Source organism: Narcine bancroftii, chromosome 2 (genome assembly GCF_036971445.1).
Source record: "Narcine bancroftii isolate sNarBan1 chromosome 2, sNarBan1.hap1, whole genome shotgun sequence".
NCBI classification, from domain to species: domain Eukaryota; kingdom Metazoa; phylum Chordata; class Chondrichthyes; order Torpediniformes; family Narcinidae; genus Narcine; species Narcine bancroftii.
In genome coordinates this window covers 332,420,827-332,434,339 of record NC_091470.1, presented here as the reverse complement: position 1 = coordinate 332,434,339, position 13,513 = coordinate 332,420,827, and the positions used below count along the sequence as shown (strand labels likewise).

The 13,513-nt window shown below is 39.4% G+C and overlaps 1 protein-coding gene across 8 annotated transcripts in view; it reads left to right on the top strand.

Moving 5' to 3' along the window:
• The window catches only part of nbeal2 (neurobeachin-like 2), a 279,397-nt gene that overhangs the window by 231,893 nt on the left and 33,991 nt on the right, over positions 1–13,513 (top strand). For all 8 annotated transcript variants that reach the window (XM_069922096.1, XM_069922092.1, XM_069922097.1 and 5 more), the window contains 5 exons: positions 536–645; positions 1,418–1,535; positions 3,774–3,871; positions 7,649–7,765; positions 11,682–11,771. In XM_069922096.1, the coding sequence (XP_069778197.1) occupies positions 536–645; positions 1,418–1,535; positions 3,774–3,871; positions 7,649–7,765; positions 11,682–11,771 (533 nt within the window). The remainder of the gene's footprint in view (positions 1–535; positions 646–1,417; positions 1,536–3,773; positions 3,872–7,648; positions 7,766–11,681; positions 11,772–13,513) is intronic.

Here is a 13,513-nt window from a genome sequence, read left to right as displayed (position 1 = left end):
TGTTCACCTCCATGTCTCTATTTCACACTCTGTTAGGTCTGCTTTGTTCATGAATGAGTGAGACAAACACCAGACTGAGTCGAAATCAGGGTTCTTTGTTCTTTATTACCGGATTGTAACACTTGCAACTAACAATGTTAGTCGGAGAATGCATTCTGCCGTTATCAGCAAAATGATGATTTTTTATACCCTTGGATACGTGCTTAGAACATCATCATATCATTACTTGTCCAATGACTAAAACTGTTGCTATCCTTTCCCTGCTAGCTTCCTGCCTCTCAATCCATCAATGTCTCTCTTATCTTGTAAGTACAAGGATGCATTCACATCTTGTTACAGCCCTGCACAGGGTAATTCCTTACACATTCCCATCTCATGATGTTTTACCTAACAGGAGTACAAGGACACCTCCCCTTCTTGTTACAGCCCTGCACAGGGTAACTCCTTACACATTCCCATCTCATGATGTTTTACCTTACAACTCTCAATGTCTTTATCTCTAACTTCCTGATTCTGTGACCCTCCTTTTCTCTAGGTTTTGATCTCGGTTGCCTGCAGATGACTAGCGAGAACGTAGCAGATATTGTTCTTCCAAAATGGGCAAAATCACCCGAAGACTTCATTTACAAACACAGAAAAGCACTGGTAAATAAGAGAAAAAATTGAATTATTCGTCAATGTCTCAGCTCTCTTGAACTCTTCCCAAGATCCGCTGAGAACAGTGAACCTATTTTTTACAGGCGCACAGATGCAGTGGCATTATGCAGTGGATTATGCCCTATTTTCCATCCACCCAGGTACTTCACTGGTCCCATTATGAAGTCAGATGGGAGCAGTGTGATAGTTGTGTGTTTTAACTTCCAACTCTATAGAAAACATGTAGGCTTACATTTACCATTATCTGCTGCCTCTCCATCTGCAGCTATGGTAGTAACAGAAAGGGTAAATACCAAATACCAGTAGTATCCCAAATGAGTTTTTTTTTCATTTTCCTGTATGTTTATTACTCTGTACATTAATGTTCCAAGGCCTCTGATTAATTTGCACCCTGTAGTTTACTCACGTATCTATCATTCTATATTTACACACCTTGGATCTCAATTAGATTCCAATCCATAATGTAAGGTACTTGTAAGTGGGCAAACTTGTAGTTCTGGTTATTATTATCTATTTTCTTTTCTTTGTAGACCAACAATATACCAATGAGACTATATCATTATACTATTTGCATATGTATACAACATATAGTGCACTCATTATTCATTTAAACTTTTGGATTTTACCCTTGCAAGTTGATGTTCTGCTTTGTGCAGAATTGTTTCCCACCACTCCTGGTATCACACTTAAGCCTCTCTGATCTCCACTCCACTTTGTTATCATCATTTGTCCGAATTATATATCTTTTATTTACATGCAGGAGTCGGAGCATGTCTCTGCAAACCTTCATGATTGGATTGACCTGATCTTTGGCTACAAGCAGAGGGGACCTGCAGCTGTTGAAGCACTGAATATCTTTTATTACTGCACCTATGAAGGTATGGCAAGTGCACAAGTGAAGTTGACTGACGTCAAGTTATTCTGTGTCCTTAGCTCTCCTGCTTAAATGCTAATGCACTAATGTTTTAGGATTTATATTGAATTTGTCAGATTCTAAGATAAATCAGAGTCAGAATTTTGTTGAAAGCAGGGAGTCAAAATCAAAATGTAACTTGTCTCCTTGGAACTATATTGCACACAAGTCAACACTTTGTTTTCTATATTTCTGAATGTGTTGAAGAGCATTGACACGATTGATGGGCATCTCACCAAATGAGTAGTGTATAAAAACCCTAATGTTTACATTATAAGAGGTCTTCAGCCCACTGTTACTATGCTGGATCTTTGGAGCGCATGCCTTTATTTTGCCATTTTTGGCCAGTAGTACCTCATGAATAAATTGCGCTGACTGGTTCTGAAGTTTTTTTCCAGTTTGCCTGATTGTAACCCATACATTATGGATAATTTCCTCTTTGTGAAGAATGGATGCCTTTTTTCCTTTTCATGTATTTATTCAATTCCCTTTTGAAAGTTAGAATTGAGCTTTGATGTTCTTTTGAATGGTGCTTAATTTCTAAGCTGCAGCAAAAAGTTACCTTCTGCTTCATCTTCTGATCCATAGGAAAATGTTCTAAATTTGTCTCATGATGAGTCATTTCAATTTTCCATCAATCAAACAAGAAACAATTGTGTTGAATATTAGTTTGAAGAAGCTTCAAGGGTAATAAAAGCGCACAGAATGTGTTTTGGTTGGAAGACTGTAACGGCACTGATTTAACACAGTTTACAAACAAAGACTGACATCCTCCACTTCACAGACTCTGGAAAATGCACCACAAGTAGACTGAACTTTGTCTTCTGACTCATCACACTGAGGGCAGAGAAACACGTTTTGAGATCATAAAACATGCTGATGCATTATTAATAAAAAGGGGGGAATTTTTAGTTTGACCTCCCCAATTGCTCCACATCACTACGAATTTTAAATCAGAAGGTTGCGTGTTCAGATCATGTCGAGGTCACCACTTGTATCGGCACTGATTTAACACAGCTTACAAACAAAGAATACACTCACTAGTTTCTTTCAGCACACACCATGAACTTTCTTTTTATTATTCACTGAACACCTTTTTGCATTCTTCAACTCCCCAAACCCCACCCAGCTAAACTCCTCTGACTTTCTCATTGGCTCACTGCCACGCGGGTAGTCGTGATACTCTCACCCCCCCTCTCGTAATGAAGATACACCACCTCCACAACTTTAAAGTCTATTATTGAGAATGATTCAGTAGCACAAGCATTTGAGCCGCCCAAATTGACAGGAAGATGATTGGCAGATTACAGCAAGTGATTAGAAATCCAGCAAGAAGAGACCACTCATTTCTTGTCCTGACAAGTCCAGCTATTACACATCATCTGCTTTTGACCTTATTGATACTATTTGTGAAGACAAAAACATCCATTCTTCACAAAGAGATTATCCATAATGTATGGGATTACAATCAGGCAAACTGGAAAAAAACTTCAGAACCAGTCAGCGCAATTCATTCATGAGGTACTATTGGCCAATTCATTCTTGAGGTACTATTGGCCAATTCATTCATGAGGTACTATTGGCCAATTCATTCATGAGGTACTATTGGCCAACAGAAACAGCAGAATTGTATCCCTCCACTGTTGAGTGTGACTGGCCTTAACAGCAAGATATGGGAGCATCACTGCTTCCATTTTCTCATCCGAATCATATCATTTAATTTGAAAATATATTTGTGTTCCTTCATCATTGGGAAGCCAAAACATCCTTGACTCTCTCTCTCTCTCTCCCTCTCTCTCTTCACCCCTCCCACTCCATCCCCCACTGTGGAGAGCATTCATCACCCAATATGTGGCAGTTCAAGAAGAAAGCTTATTACCGTCATCCTAGTAGCAATGTGATGTGAATAAATAGTAGCATTTATTTAAATGTTATATCCAATAAAAATGTTAAAACAGCTCCTATGATTTTCAACATGAAAAAGTGATCATTATTATTCAAATGAACTCCGTTAACGAATGAAATTAAACTTCTTGTTTTTCAATGCCATACAAACTAATTTAAGTTTTTTGACACTTAATCCCATGGGTAAGGATTATGTAGATACAATCTCTTGTTGAATTCTGAGCCTTTATGTTGATGTAGAATAGCAGTTCCATCACACATTGTTATTGCCAGTATTAATTTAACCCTTGGTGTACAGGTGCTGTGGATCTGGATGCAATTGCAGATGAGACAGAAAGGAAGGCTTTAGAAGGGATCATCAGTAACTTTGGACAAACTCCATGCCAACTCCTAAAGGTAGGCTTAAATGTTGACATCCTTTTCCTGAACCAAGACATTTTAAGATATTTTCTTACAACTTTACATATATTTTTAAATTTTGCCTCATTTCCTGAAGCATTTTAGATGTTAGTTACATGTTCATAAATGGCTCTCCAATACTTAAATGTTTTGTATATGGTATTCCCCGACATTATTTCCAGCTGAAGCCAGGTAGAGAATCCTGACCAACTGGTATCATACCATTGTTTTTTTTTTCTGATCTGTTTGAACTCTTTAACTTCAATCAATTTGGTGGTTCAATGCAAAACAATGAAACTAAGAAGAGTTACAAATCCAGCAAACAAGATGTACTGTAACATAGCAATTACGTACTTGATGCAATATCTAAATTAAAAGCTAGCATGAAATTTTGAGAATTTGAATTTTAAATTACAGAAGATGTTAGCATTGGTATTTGGTCATTAAAATGGTGAATTATTGCATTTAATCTAATCTATTTGAGGCTTGAATCCCAAAAAAAGCTCATTTATTTTACTGCCTTCTGAATTGCATTCATTGCTAAAGCTATTTCGTAGATGAAATTTACAGTCCTTCCCCATCTTAGTTTAGTTTCCAGCACTAAACTACCTTGTTTCCTTCACAAAGCCAACAGCCAGCTGCCGGTATTTCAGTTCACAATCATAACTTCTTCATGTCCATAGTTTACATCAGCCTTTAATGTATTTGAACAGCCAGGCAACATTTTTGGGCCTGAACCCTTCTTCAGGTCTGAAATGTTGATGTTTTATTGCTTTCCATGGATGCTGGATGATCTGTTGAGCTCCACCAGCACGCTTGTGTAATGCACGAGTTTCCATGCATGTGCAAACTTGTTTACAAGCAAAAAAAACTGTTGTCGGAACTCAGCAAGTCAGGTGGGAATGAGATGGTCAATGTTTCAGGTCAAAACCCTGCATCAGGTACCTCAAGGTTCAAGATTTCTTTTATTGTCACACAATAATATATTAATACATGATATACAGTACATTACAATCTTTGGGACAAAGACACATTTTTTCTATATTTGCCTCTGTGCCCAATAGTTTAAAATTTGTAATCAAACAATTCACATGTAATTTTATTCCAGGATATTTGTCTACATTTTGGTTTAACCATGTAGAAATTACAGCACCTTTTATGCATAATTCCCTCATTTTAGGGCACCATAATGCTTGGGACAGTTGGCTTCACATGTGTTTGTGAGGATGCAGGTGCAGTTGATTGATTCATTGTTGCAGGTATAAGAGAACTAGGCTTGATCATTGGAGTCTGTAGATCCATTTTTCAACATGAGGATGTTTTGTTGAGAAAGTGTCAGGTTCAGTGGGTTCAAAGATACAAGTCCGGACACAAAGGTTTGCAATCAAATGTAACTTTATTAACATAACTATTATTAAGAGAGATCATTTATAAGGGAGCGTGGGAATATATGCACAGAATTTATAAGCATGGAAACATATGCACACAATTTATAATGGAGCGTGGGAACATACGCACACAATTTATAATGGAGCGTGGGAACATACGCACACAATTTATAAGGGAGTATGGGAACATATGCACACAACTTACAAGTGTGGGAACATAAGCACACAATTTATAAGGGAGCGTAGGAACCCATCGTAACAAGAAACAAACAAGGAAGAACATTAGATAGTACACAGGCGATGCAGACATTCACACCAAGTAAGCAGGGGTTATACACACCCACCCAGACCCCTGAATAAAGGGAGGTGGATCTGGTACCACTATAGCCACAGGGTATACCCACACCTGCCCTCGGACCCGATCAGTTGAGAGCGGCGGCTCTATTGTCAGTATTGATCTATAGTAATTTGAGCTATAGCAATACCATGGCTCAATCAGTGCAGTGTGCAGCTTACCCATGACCTTTACAAGCAATGTCTGCACCAGCAACCTGGCAACGGAATGGTGTCCAGAGCTAACAACGCAAGGCAGAGAGAGTAAGTGTCCTCTGTGCTGGTGCTAAATACAAGGCTCTTAACTTTGTAACTTTGAGTGGAACAAAATAGTACACCATGCACTGACAGGTGATGTGACTTCCAAATTACTTTCAGGCAGGGAGGCCATGTGGCCATCAGCATTAGGTAGGGAGTCTCCGCCACACATAACAGAGGACTAGAGTTGCGCCAATGAAAGTCAAATAAGCCATTATGAAGATGAAAAACAAGAATAAAACAGTCAGAGATATTGCCCAAACCTTAAGATTATCAAAATCAACAGTTTGGAGCATGATAGGAAGAGTGTACTGGTGAGCTCAGTAATCACAAAGGGACTGGTATTCCAAGGAAAATCTCCACTTCTGATGACCGAAGAATTCTCATCATAATGAAGAAAAATCTCCACACTTATGACCAACAGATCAGAAACAGTTGTGGATATGTCAATGACTACTGTCCGCAGAAGACTTCATGAAAGGAAATAGAGGCCACGCTGCAAGATGCAAAACCCGCCAAAGGTCATATGCTTTGGAGGTGGATCTTGGGCAGTTCCTTTAGGCTTCCACACTTTGCTCTTGTCATCACTCTAATGCAGGTTAATCTTGGTCTCATCTGTCCATAAAACCTTTTCTCAAAATTCTGCAGGATCTTTTAAATATTTCTTGACAAACTAATCTGGCCATCCTGTTTCTGTGGCGAACTAGTGGTGCAGTGTAGCGTCTGTATTTCTTTTCATGAAGTCTTTAACTTTTGTCTGCCGTAAGGCAATCAAAGAGCTACCATTAGTATTGCCCAGCACCCCAACAATAGGAGAAACAGAAGCAAAAAGAGTCTTTTCAGAGTCACTGAGTGTCTGTGGATTCTCCTCGCAGCCACACGGACTCCTATTTAATCCATTGACAAACTAAACTCCAGAGCCAAGCCTCCAAAATGATTAGGAAGCTTTCAGCACCCAAGGCCCTTCGGGTGCCCTTCTTTCATTAGTACCCTCTCGAATCCCAGCTCCCATACCTGGTTCCCATAACCAGTAGGCAGCAGCCTACTGCCCCTGCAGGTCCCCTGACCATAAGACACCTGCAGTCTGTGTAGGGCTTCAGCCACAGAGCCTCTTGTGGGTGTGCTGGCAAGGTCACTGACCTATAAGGTCATCTCCTCTGCTTCTCCTTTTCAACGGGGGGGGTTTTCTTCCCATTTTTGGTGCCCTGCACCAGTCCACTGCTCCCTTAGAGTCTGCAGCCCCTTGTGGCTACTGTCGAGCACAGGTGCTGCCATCTTGGGCATAGACCTGTGGTTACAAGATTTTACAAACACCATTGGATCCTTTAACAGGTTGTTTAAAACCAGTATGGAGCAGCCGCAATTGAAATGTTTGCAGCAGCATTGTGTCTCCGCTGTCCCATTGCAGTAGCTCCAGCAACACCGCCATTTTTAAAATCTCTTTCCCTCCACAGATGCTGCTTGACCTGTTAGTTCCTCCAGCAGTTTGTTTATTTGCTCCAGATTCTAGCATCTCCAGTCTCTTGCATCACTATAGAATGTGCTTAATACCATGTTCTTGCAATTCCAAAGATTCACTGATCTCTAAATGAGAAACTTCTCCTCAACTCAACCAGCCAAGCCCAAGCCCAAGCCCAGACAATGAATAACCCAACTCAATTCTCTGAGACAAACTTTTTATCCCAGCAAGAGTGGCATTTAGTGGACAAGTAGATAAAATAAAATTAGTTAAAATTCTACACAGCAGAAAAATAATAATTCCTGTTATTGTACATTTAATTGTCTTTTCTTCCAGGAGCCACATCCTCCACGTCTTACCGCAGAGAATTCACTCAGGCGCTCAGCACGATTCGACAGCTATACTGCAAATGTCTTTGATCAGCTGGGCCAACTTAAGTCATTCTTTGTTGAGGTAACCAATTACCTAGTGCAAGGGTAAAAGATATTTATGGGGAAGGAGAATTTCTTTTCTACCTGCATAAAATTGCATTAATCTTTCACCATAGAAACTGTCCATTTTGTTTAGATAATTTATGCCATTGTTACACCAAAGTAAGTTCTCACTTTCATATTATTTCAACACATTCTTCTTTCACTTTCTCACTGTATATTTGTCCAACTTCACCCCAAAATTCAACAATAAATGCTGGTCTGATAGAGTCATACATCACAGAACAGTCCTTCAGCCCAACTCATCCATGTTGACCAAATTTAACATTCTGGGCCAATGCCATTTACTTGAATTTTGTACATATCCTTCTGAGCCCTTGCTGTCCAAATGTATTTTGAATAAGTTTCCTTTGGCAGCTTATTCCATATACGACCTACTATCAGATTGAAAATTAGCCCCTCAGGTTCTCTTAAAACTCTCCCCTTCCACCTTAACATAACATATATATAACATAACATAACAATTACAGCACGGAAACAGGCCATTAGGCCCTTCTAGTCCGCACCGAACCAAACACCCCTTTCTAATCCCACCTCCCTGCACAATGCCCATAACCCTCCATCTTCCTCTCATCCATATACCTGTCCAACCTTTTCTTAAATAATACAATTGACTCCGCCGCCACTATTTCTCCCGGAAGATCATTCCACACAGCTACCACTCTCTGAGTAAAGAAGTTCCCCCTCATGTTACCTCTAAACCTCTGCCCCTTAATTCTTAACTCATGTCCTCTTGTTTTAATCTTTCCTCCTCTTAACAGAAATAGTCTATCCACATCCACTCTGTCTATCCCTTTCATAATCTTAAATACTTCTATCAAATCCCCTCTCAACCTTCTACGCTCCAAAGAATAAAGACCCAATCTGTCCAATCTCTCCCCATACTCCAGATGCTTAAACCTGCCCTCTAGTTCTAGAATCACCGACCTGGGGAAAAATATTGAACGTTCACCTTATCCATGTGCCTCATGATTTTATAAATAGCTATATTGATATCCCCAGCCTCCTACATTCTTGGGAATAAAGAGCCAGCCTATCCATCCTCTCCCTAGAACTCAAGCCCTCCAGTCCCACCAGTTTCCTTGTGTATCTCCTTTGCACCTTTTCCATAATTGATATCCTTCCTCTGGCTAGGTTACCAGAATTGAATCGAGTACTCCAAGTGTGTTGTCACCAGCACCTAGTCCAGCTGTAACATGAGGTCCCAACTTTTGCACTCAGTACCCTTCCCAATGAACGTAAGCACCTTCTTCACCATCCTCTCCTCCTGAGTCACCAATTTTAGGGAACTATGCACGTACGCCAAGAACTAACTCACTCTCTCTCTCTCTCTCTCTCTCTCTCTCTCTCTCTCTCTCTCTCTCTCTCTCTCTCTCTCTCTCTATTATCTTGCCAGTGATGTCTAAATCTGATGAATGTATAAAAGAAACATTTAAATTTTCAATTTAGACATACATCACTGTAACAGGACTTCCAGCCCACGAGCCCGTGCTGTCCAATTACACCAAGTTGACCTGCAACCCCCATTTGTTTTGAAGGTTGGGAGGAAACCAGAGCACACAAAGAAACCCATGCAGACACAGGGAGAATATACAAACTCCAAACAGACAGGGCAGGATTCAAACCCTGGTCGCTGGCGCTGTAACAGTGTTGTGCTAACCACTATGTTAACTGTTGAAAGAAATTTCACAAACATTAATTGTATCAAATACTTCATGTGAAATCATATTCCACATTCTAAACACTCGCTGATTAAACAATTTTTCCTATTTTACTTTCTCAAAATCCCCCAAATTAAAACATCCCCGTCATCTTCTCTTTGAAGAAAATAACAGTTTCTCCACTTTTCCGTTTGTTCCCACTCCAATAAGTGTGAATCTTTTCCATTTGGTACCACTCCAATAAGTGTGAATCTTTTCCATTTGGTACCACTCCAATAAGTGTGAATCTTTTCCATTTGGTACCACTCCAATAAGTGTGAATCTTTTCCATTTGGTACCACTCCAATAAGTGTGAATCTTTTCCATTTGGTACCACTCCAATAAGTGTGAATCTTTTCCATTTGGTACCACTCGAATAAGTGTGAATCTTTTCCATTTGGTACCACTCGAATAAGTGTGAATCTTTTCCATTTGGTACCACTCCAATAAGTGTGAATCTTTTCCATTTGGTACCACTCCAATAAGTGTGAATCTTTTCCATTTGGTACCACTCGAATAAGTGTGAATCTTTTCCATTTGGTACCACTCGAATAAGTGTGAATCTTTTCCATTTGGTACCACTCCAATAAGTGTGAATCTTTTCCATTTGGTACCACTCCAATAAGTGTGAATCTTTTCCATTTGGTACCACTCCAATAAGTGTGAATCTTTTCCATTTGGTACCACTCGAATAAGTGTGAATCTTTTCCATTTGTTCATGCTTACAATTATTTTTCTCCTTCCTCACTACCACACCCCCTAACATAATAGTTGCTGATTAATATTGTTGGATAAAAATCCATGGTGAATGAAAGACCAAAATTAAAAGGACACTGTATCTAAATACAATAATATTTCAGCAACAAGACAGACTAGATAGTGAATATAGCTCAGAACCTACTGCAAACCTCTCCCCTCCGTGGAATCCATTTACATCTTCCACTGCTCAGGGAAGGCAGCCAGCATACCGAAAGACCCATCACATCCCAGATACATTTGATTCTCCCTCCTCGCATCAGACAAAAGGCTTTAAAGTCTGAAAGCACCCACCACCAGACTAAATGACAGTTTCTTCTCTACAGCCATCAGGTTCCTGAACAAACCCTATAACCATGTTTTCATGCTGCCCTTGTTGGTGCTAATTGATCTTCCCTTTCATTAGAATCCTATATTCTGTAAAATGTGCTCTTTACACAACTGTATGAATGTTAGATTTAATCTGTTAGTCTGCTCGCAGAAGAACCCTTCTCATACTAGGTATTTGTAACAAATAAACTTAAAATTAAAGTATGTGAAAAGACTATTACAGAAGCATGACTGCAGGATGACCAAAGGTTGCTGCAAAATATCCCAAGGGTATTCAACATTTAGGAAATGTGGGCAAAAAGGAAAAGGAGACGGAGTAGCACATGATAATAAGGGATGAGTACAGCATCTAAAATCCTGTATTATGCTCAACAAATGAATTGGACATCTCTTTTTGCATAGATTGTAAGTCTTCTAAAACGCTGTAAATTTTGGTTTACTATAACTTTCCATACTGAAAAAAAGTTGATTTTAGTACCAAGTGACTTGGAATGAAAAAGATGAGAAAAGAATTGGTCATGATTTACTAATGGAAAAATGGGTATGAGGTGTTCCAGGAAATATATAAAGAACTGAAGAGCCAATTGTTTGCTGGTCCACTGGTGAGCAGACAGGGTGAAATAGTACAGATTCTATCACCAATGTGAATATGTACATATGTACAGATTGTAGTGTAGGATGACTGTGATTGGCTGAGAGTGTAGCCACACCTACTGGCAGGTCTTAAAGGATTGCTCCTAGCCAGACCAGGACATTCTGGACTGGTCGACCTACTTGTGATATGCTCCAGTCTTTGGTTCTTTTGACGCACATTAGACAGGGGACAAAGGTTTATCATATGGCTACCACAATGACCTTCTGGATACTGAAGATCTGGAGGTGGTTGCTGGAAATGGAGTGGAATCATTAACAAAAGGATGAGTGGGATGGAAGAGATGAACAAAATGGGGAAGTAATAGGTGCTTGGCCATATCAATGATGAGAGTCCTAAAGAATGATTTGGAGTGTCCTGTAGTTCATACTTTTCCCAAAACGATCAATGTCATAGCAGAATGTGCATTCACTTATGTAACACGATCTATCTTCTTGCAGGGCATCAGTGATGATATTCCATTAGTTCAGGCAGTGGTGCCAAAAAATCAACCACACACTTTTATCACACAAGGATCTCCAGATGTTCTGGTGAGTTAACAGTGTTGAATAAAAGAAAAAACATCTGGTGTCTTTTTCTGAAAAAGAACAATCAGAAATAAATGTCATTAAGACTTTGGTAATAAGAAATTTGGTGTCCAAAAATGTTTAGAACATAGAACAATACCATACAGTACAGGCCCTTCAGTCCTCGATGTTGTGCCGACCCTTATATTCCTTCCAAAAAAAATTCCCATAACCCTCTATTTTCCTTTCACCCATGTGTCTCTTAAATGCCCCCAATGTTTCAACCTCCACTACCATTCCTGACAAGGCATTCCAGGCACCCACAACTCTCTGTGTAAAACAAAAAGTACCTCTGATGTCTCTCCTAAACTTCCCTCCCTTAACTTTGTACATAGGTCCTCTGGTTTTTGCTGATCCTGCCCTGGGGAACAGGCGCTGATTTTCCACCCTATCTATTACCTCTCATAATCTTGTTGACCTCTATCAAGTGTCCTCTCATCCTTTTACTCTCCCATCTGAAAGTCCCAGCTGTATTAACTTTGCCCTCATAAAACCTGTTTCCCAATCCAGGTAAAACATTGAAGATCCTGGCCAAAGATTAAATAGAAGAGAAATTAAAGAAAACAATGTGATCTTAAAAACTTCGATTTTGACACGTCTGAAAGAAATAGTGCATAGGGAAAGAGAAACAAGCCTGATCTTGAAAAATGGATTTCCTGCAATGGCAATGATTGATGACATCTTAAGACTAAAATTTAAAGCAGGTTTCATCAGGTACTCATCCTTCTTCCCCAAATTAATACATTTAAAAAGCACAAAAGCAGAATCCAATTGGGAACTTCCAGGCATATCTTCCAACTGATAATAACTATCTGACTATTGGAAAAGATGGATTGAAATTGCCCTGTTATCTTTAGATTAGCAACAAATAAAATGCAAGGTTCAAGTTGCATCCTTGAAGAATTGCACCATCTGTGTTTGTGAGTACTGAATGGGTCATCTTAATTTCCCAGTTCAACCATTTACAATCTTGTCTAGAAAGTCTGACTGCGTGAGTAGCCATCTCCTGGTGTTTGTTGACAAAGACATTAACATTGTAATTCTCAGTAACATGGTTGTGTGAAAATGGGGAATGGACAAACAGATCAAAGCAAATATCTCAGACATCTGTTCATTTTTCACTTTTTTTGGACCATCGCATGAACCCACTAGACATTTATTTGTTGCCCATCTTTTTACATATGCATATCCAACAAGTTTTGGACCAAGTTAGATTATTACATCAGCTACTGTTGAATCATCAAATCGTTACAACACAGGCAATTGAAATGTGACAGCTTTTTGTAGAGTAATCCAGACAGGTCATTCCCCTGCAAATGTACGAGGTATTTTTCTTAAGGTGCATCCATTTCCCTTTTGAAGCTCTGATTACTTTTGTTTCCATCACTTTTAGAGACTCGATCATAGTCAATATCCTAGTGGAAAAAAAAACTGTGCATCTCCCTTGTGTGTTTTGCACTTCACCACAGATCTCTGTTCCCAGATGTTTGAAGTAGCTGCGAATGAGAACTAAATTCAGCAAGATCTTGACTGTAAAACAACCCAAACTCCTACAATATAATCTTGTTCCTTTCTAATTCTACACCCATTATAATAAATCTCTTCTTCATCCTCTCTAAGACCCTTCTTAAAATGTGGTGAGCAGAAATGGACACAATTGCAATTGTGCCCAACCCATGTTTTATGAAGGCTCAATGTAATCTCTC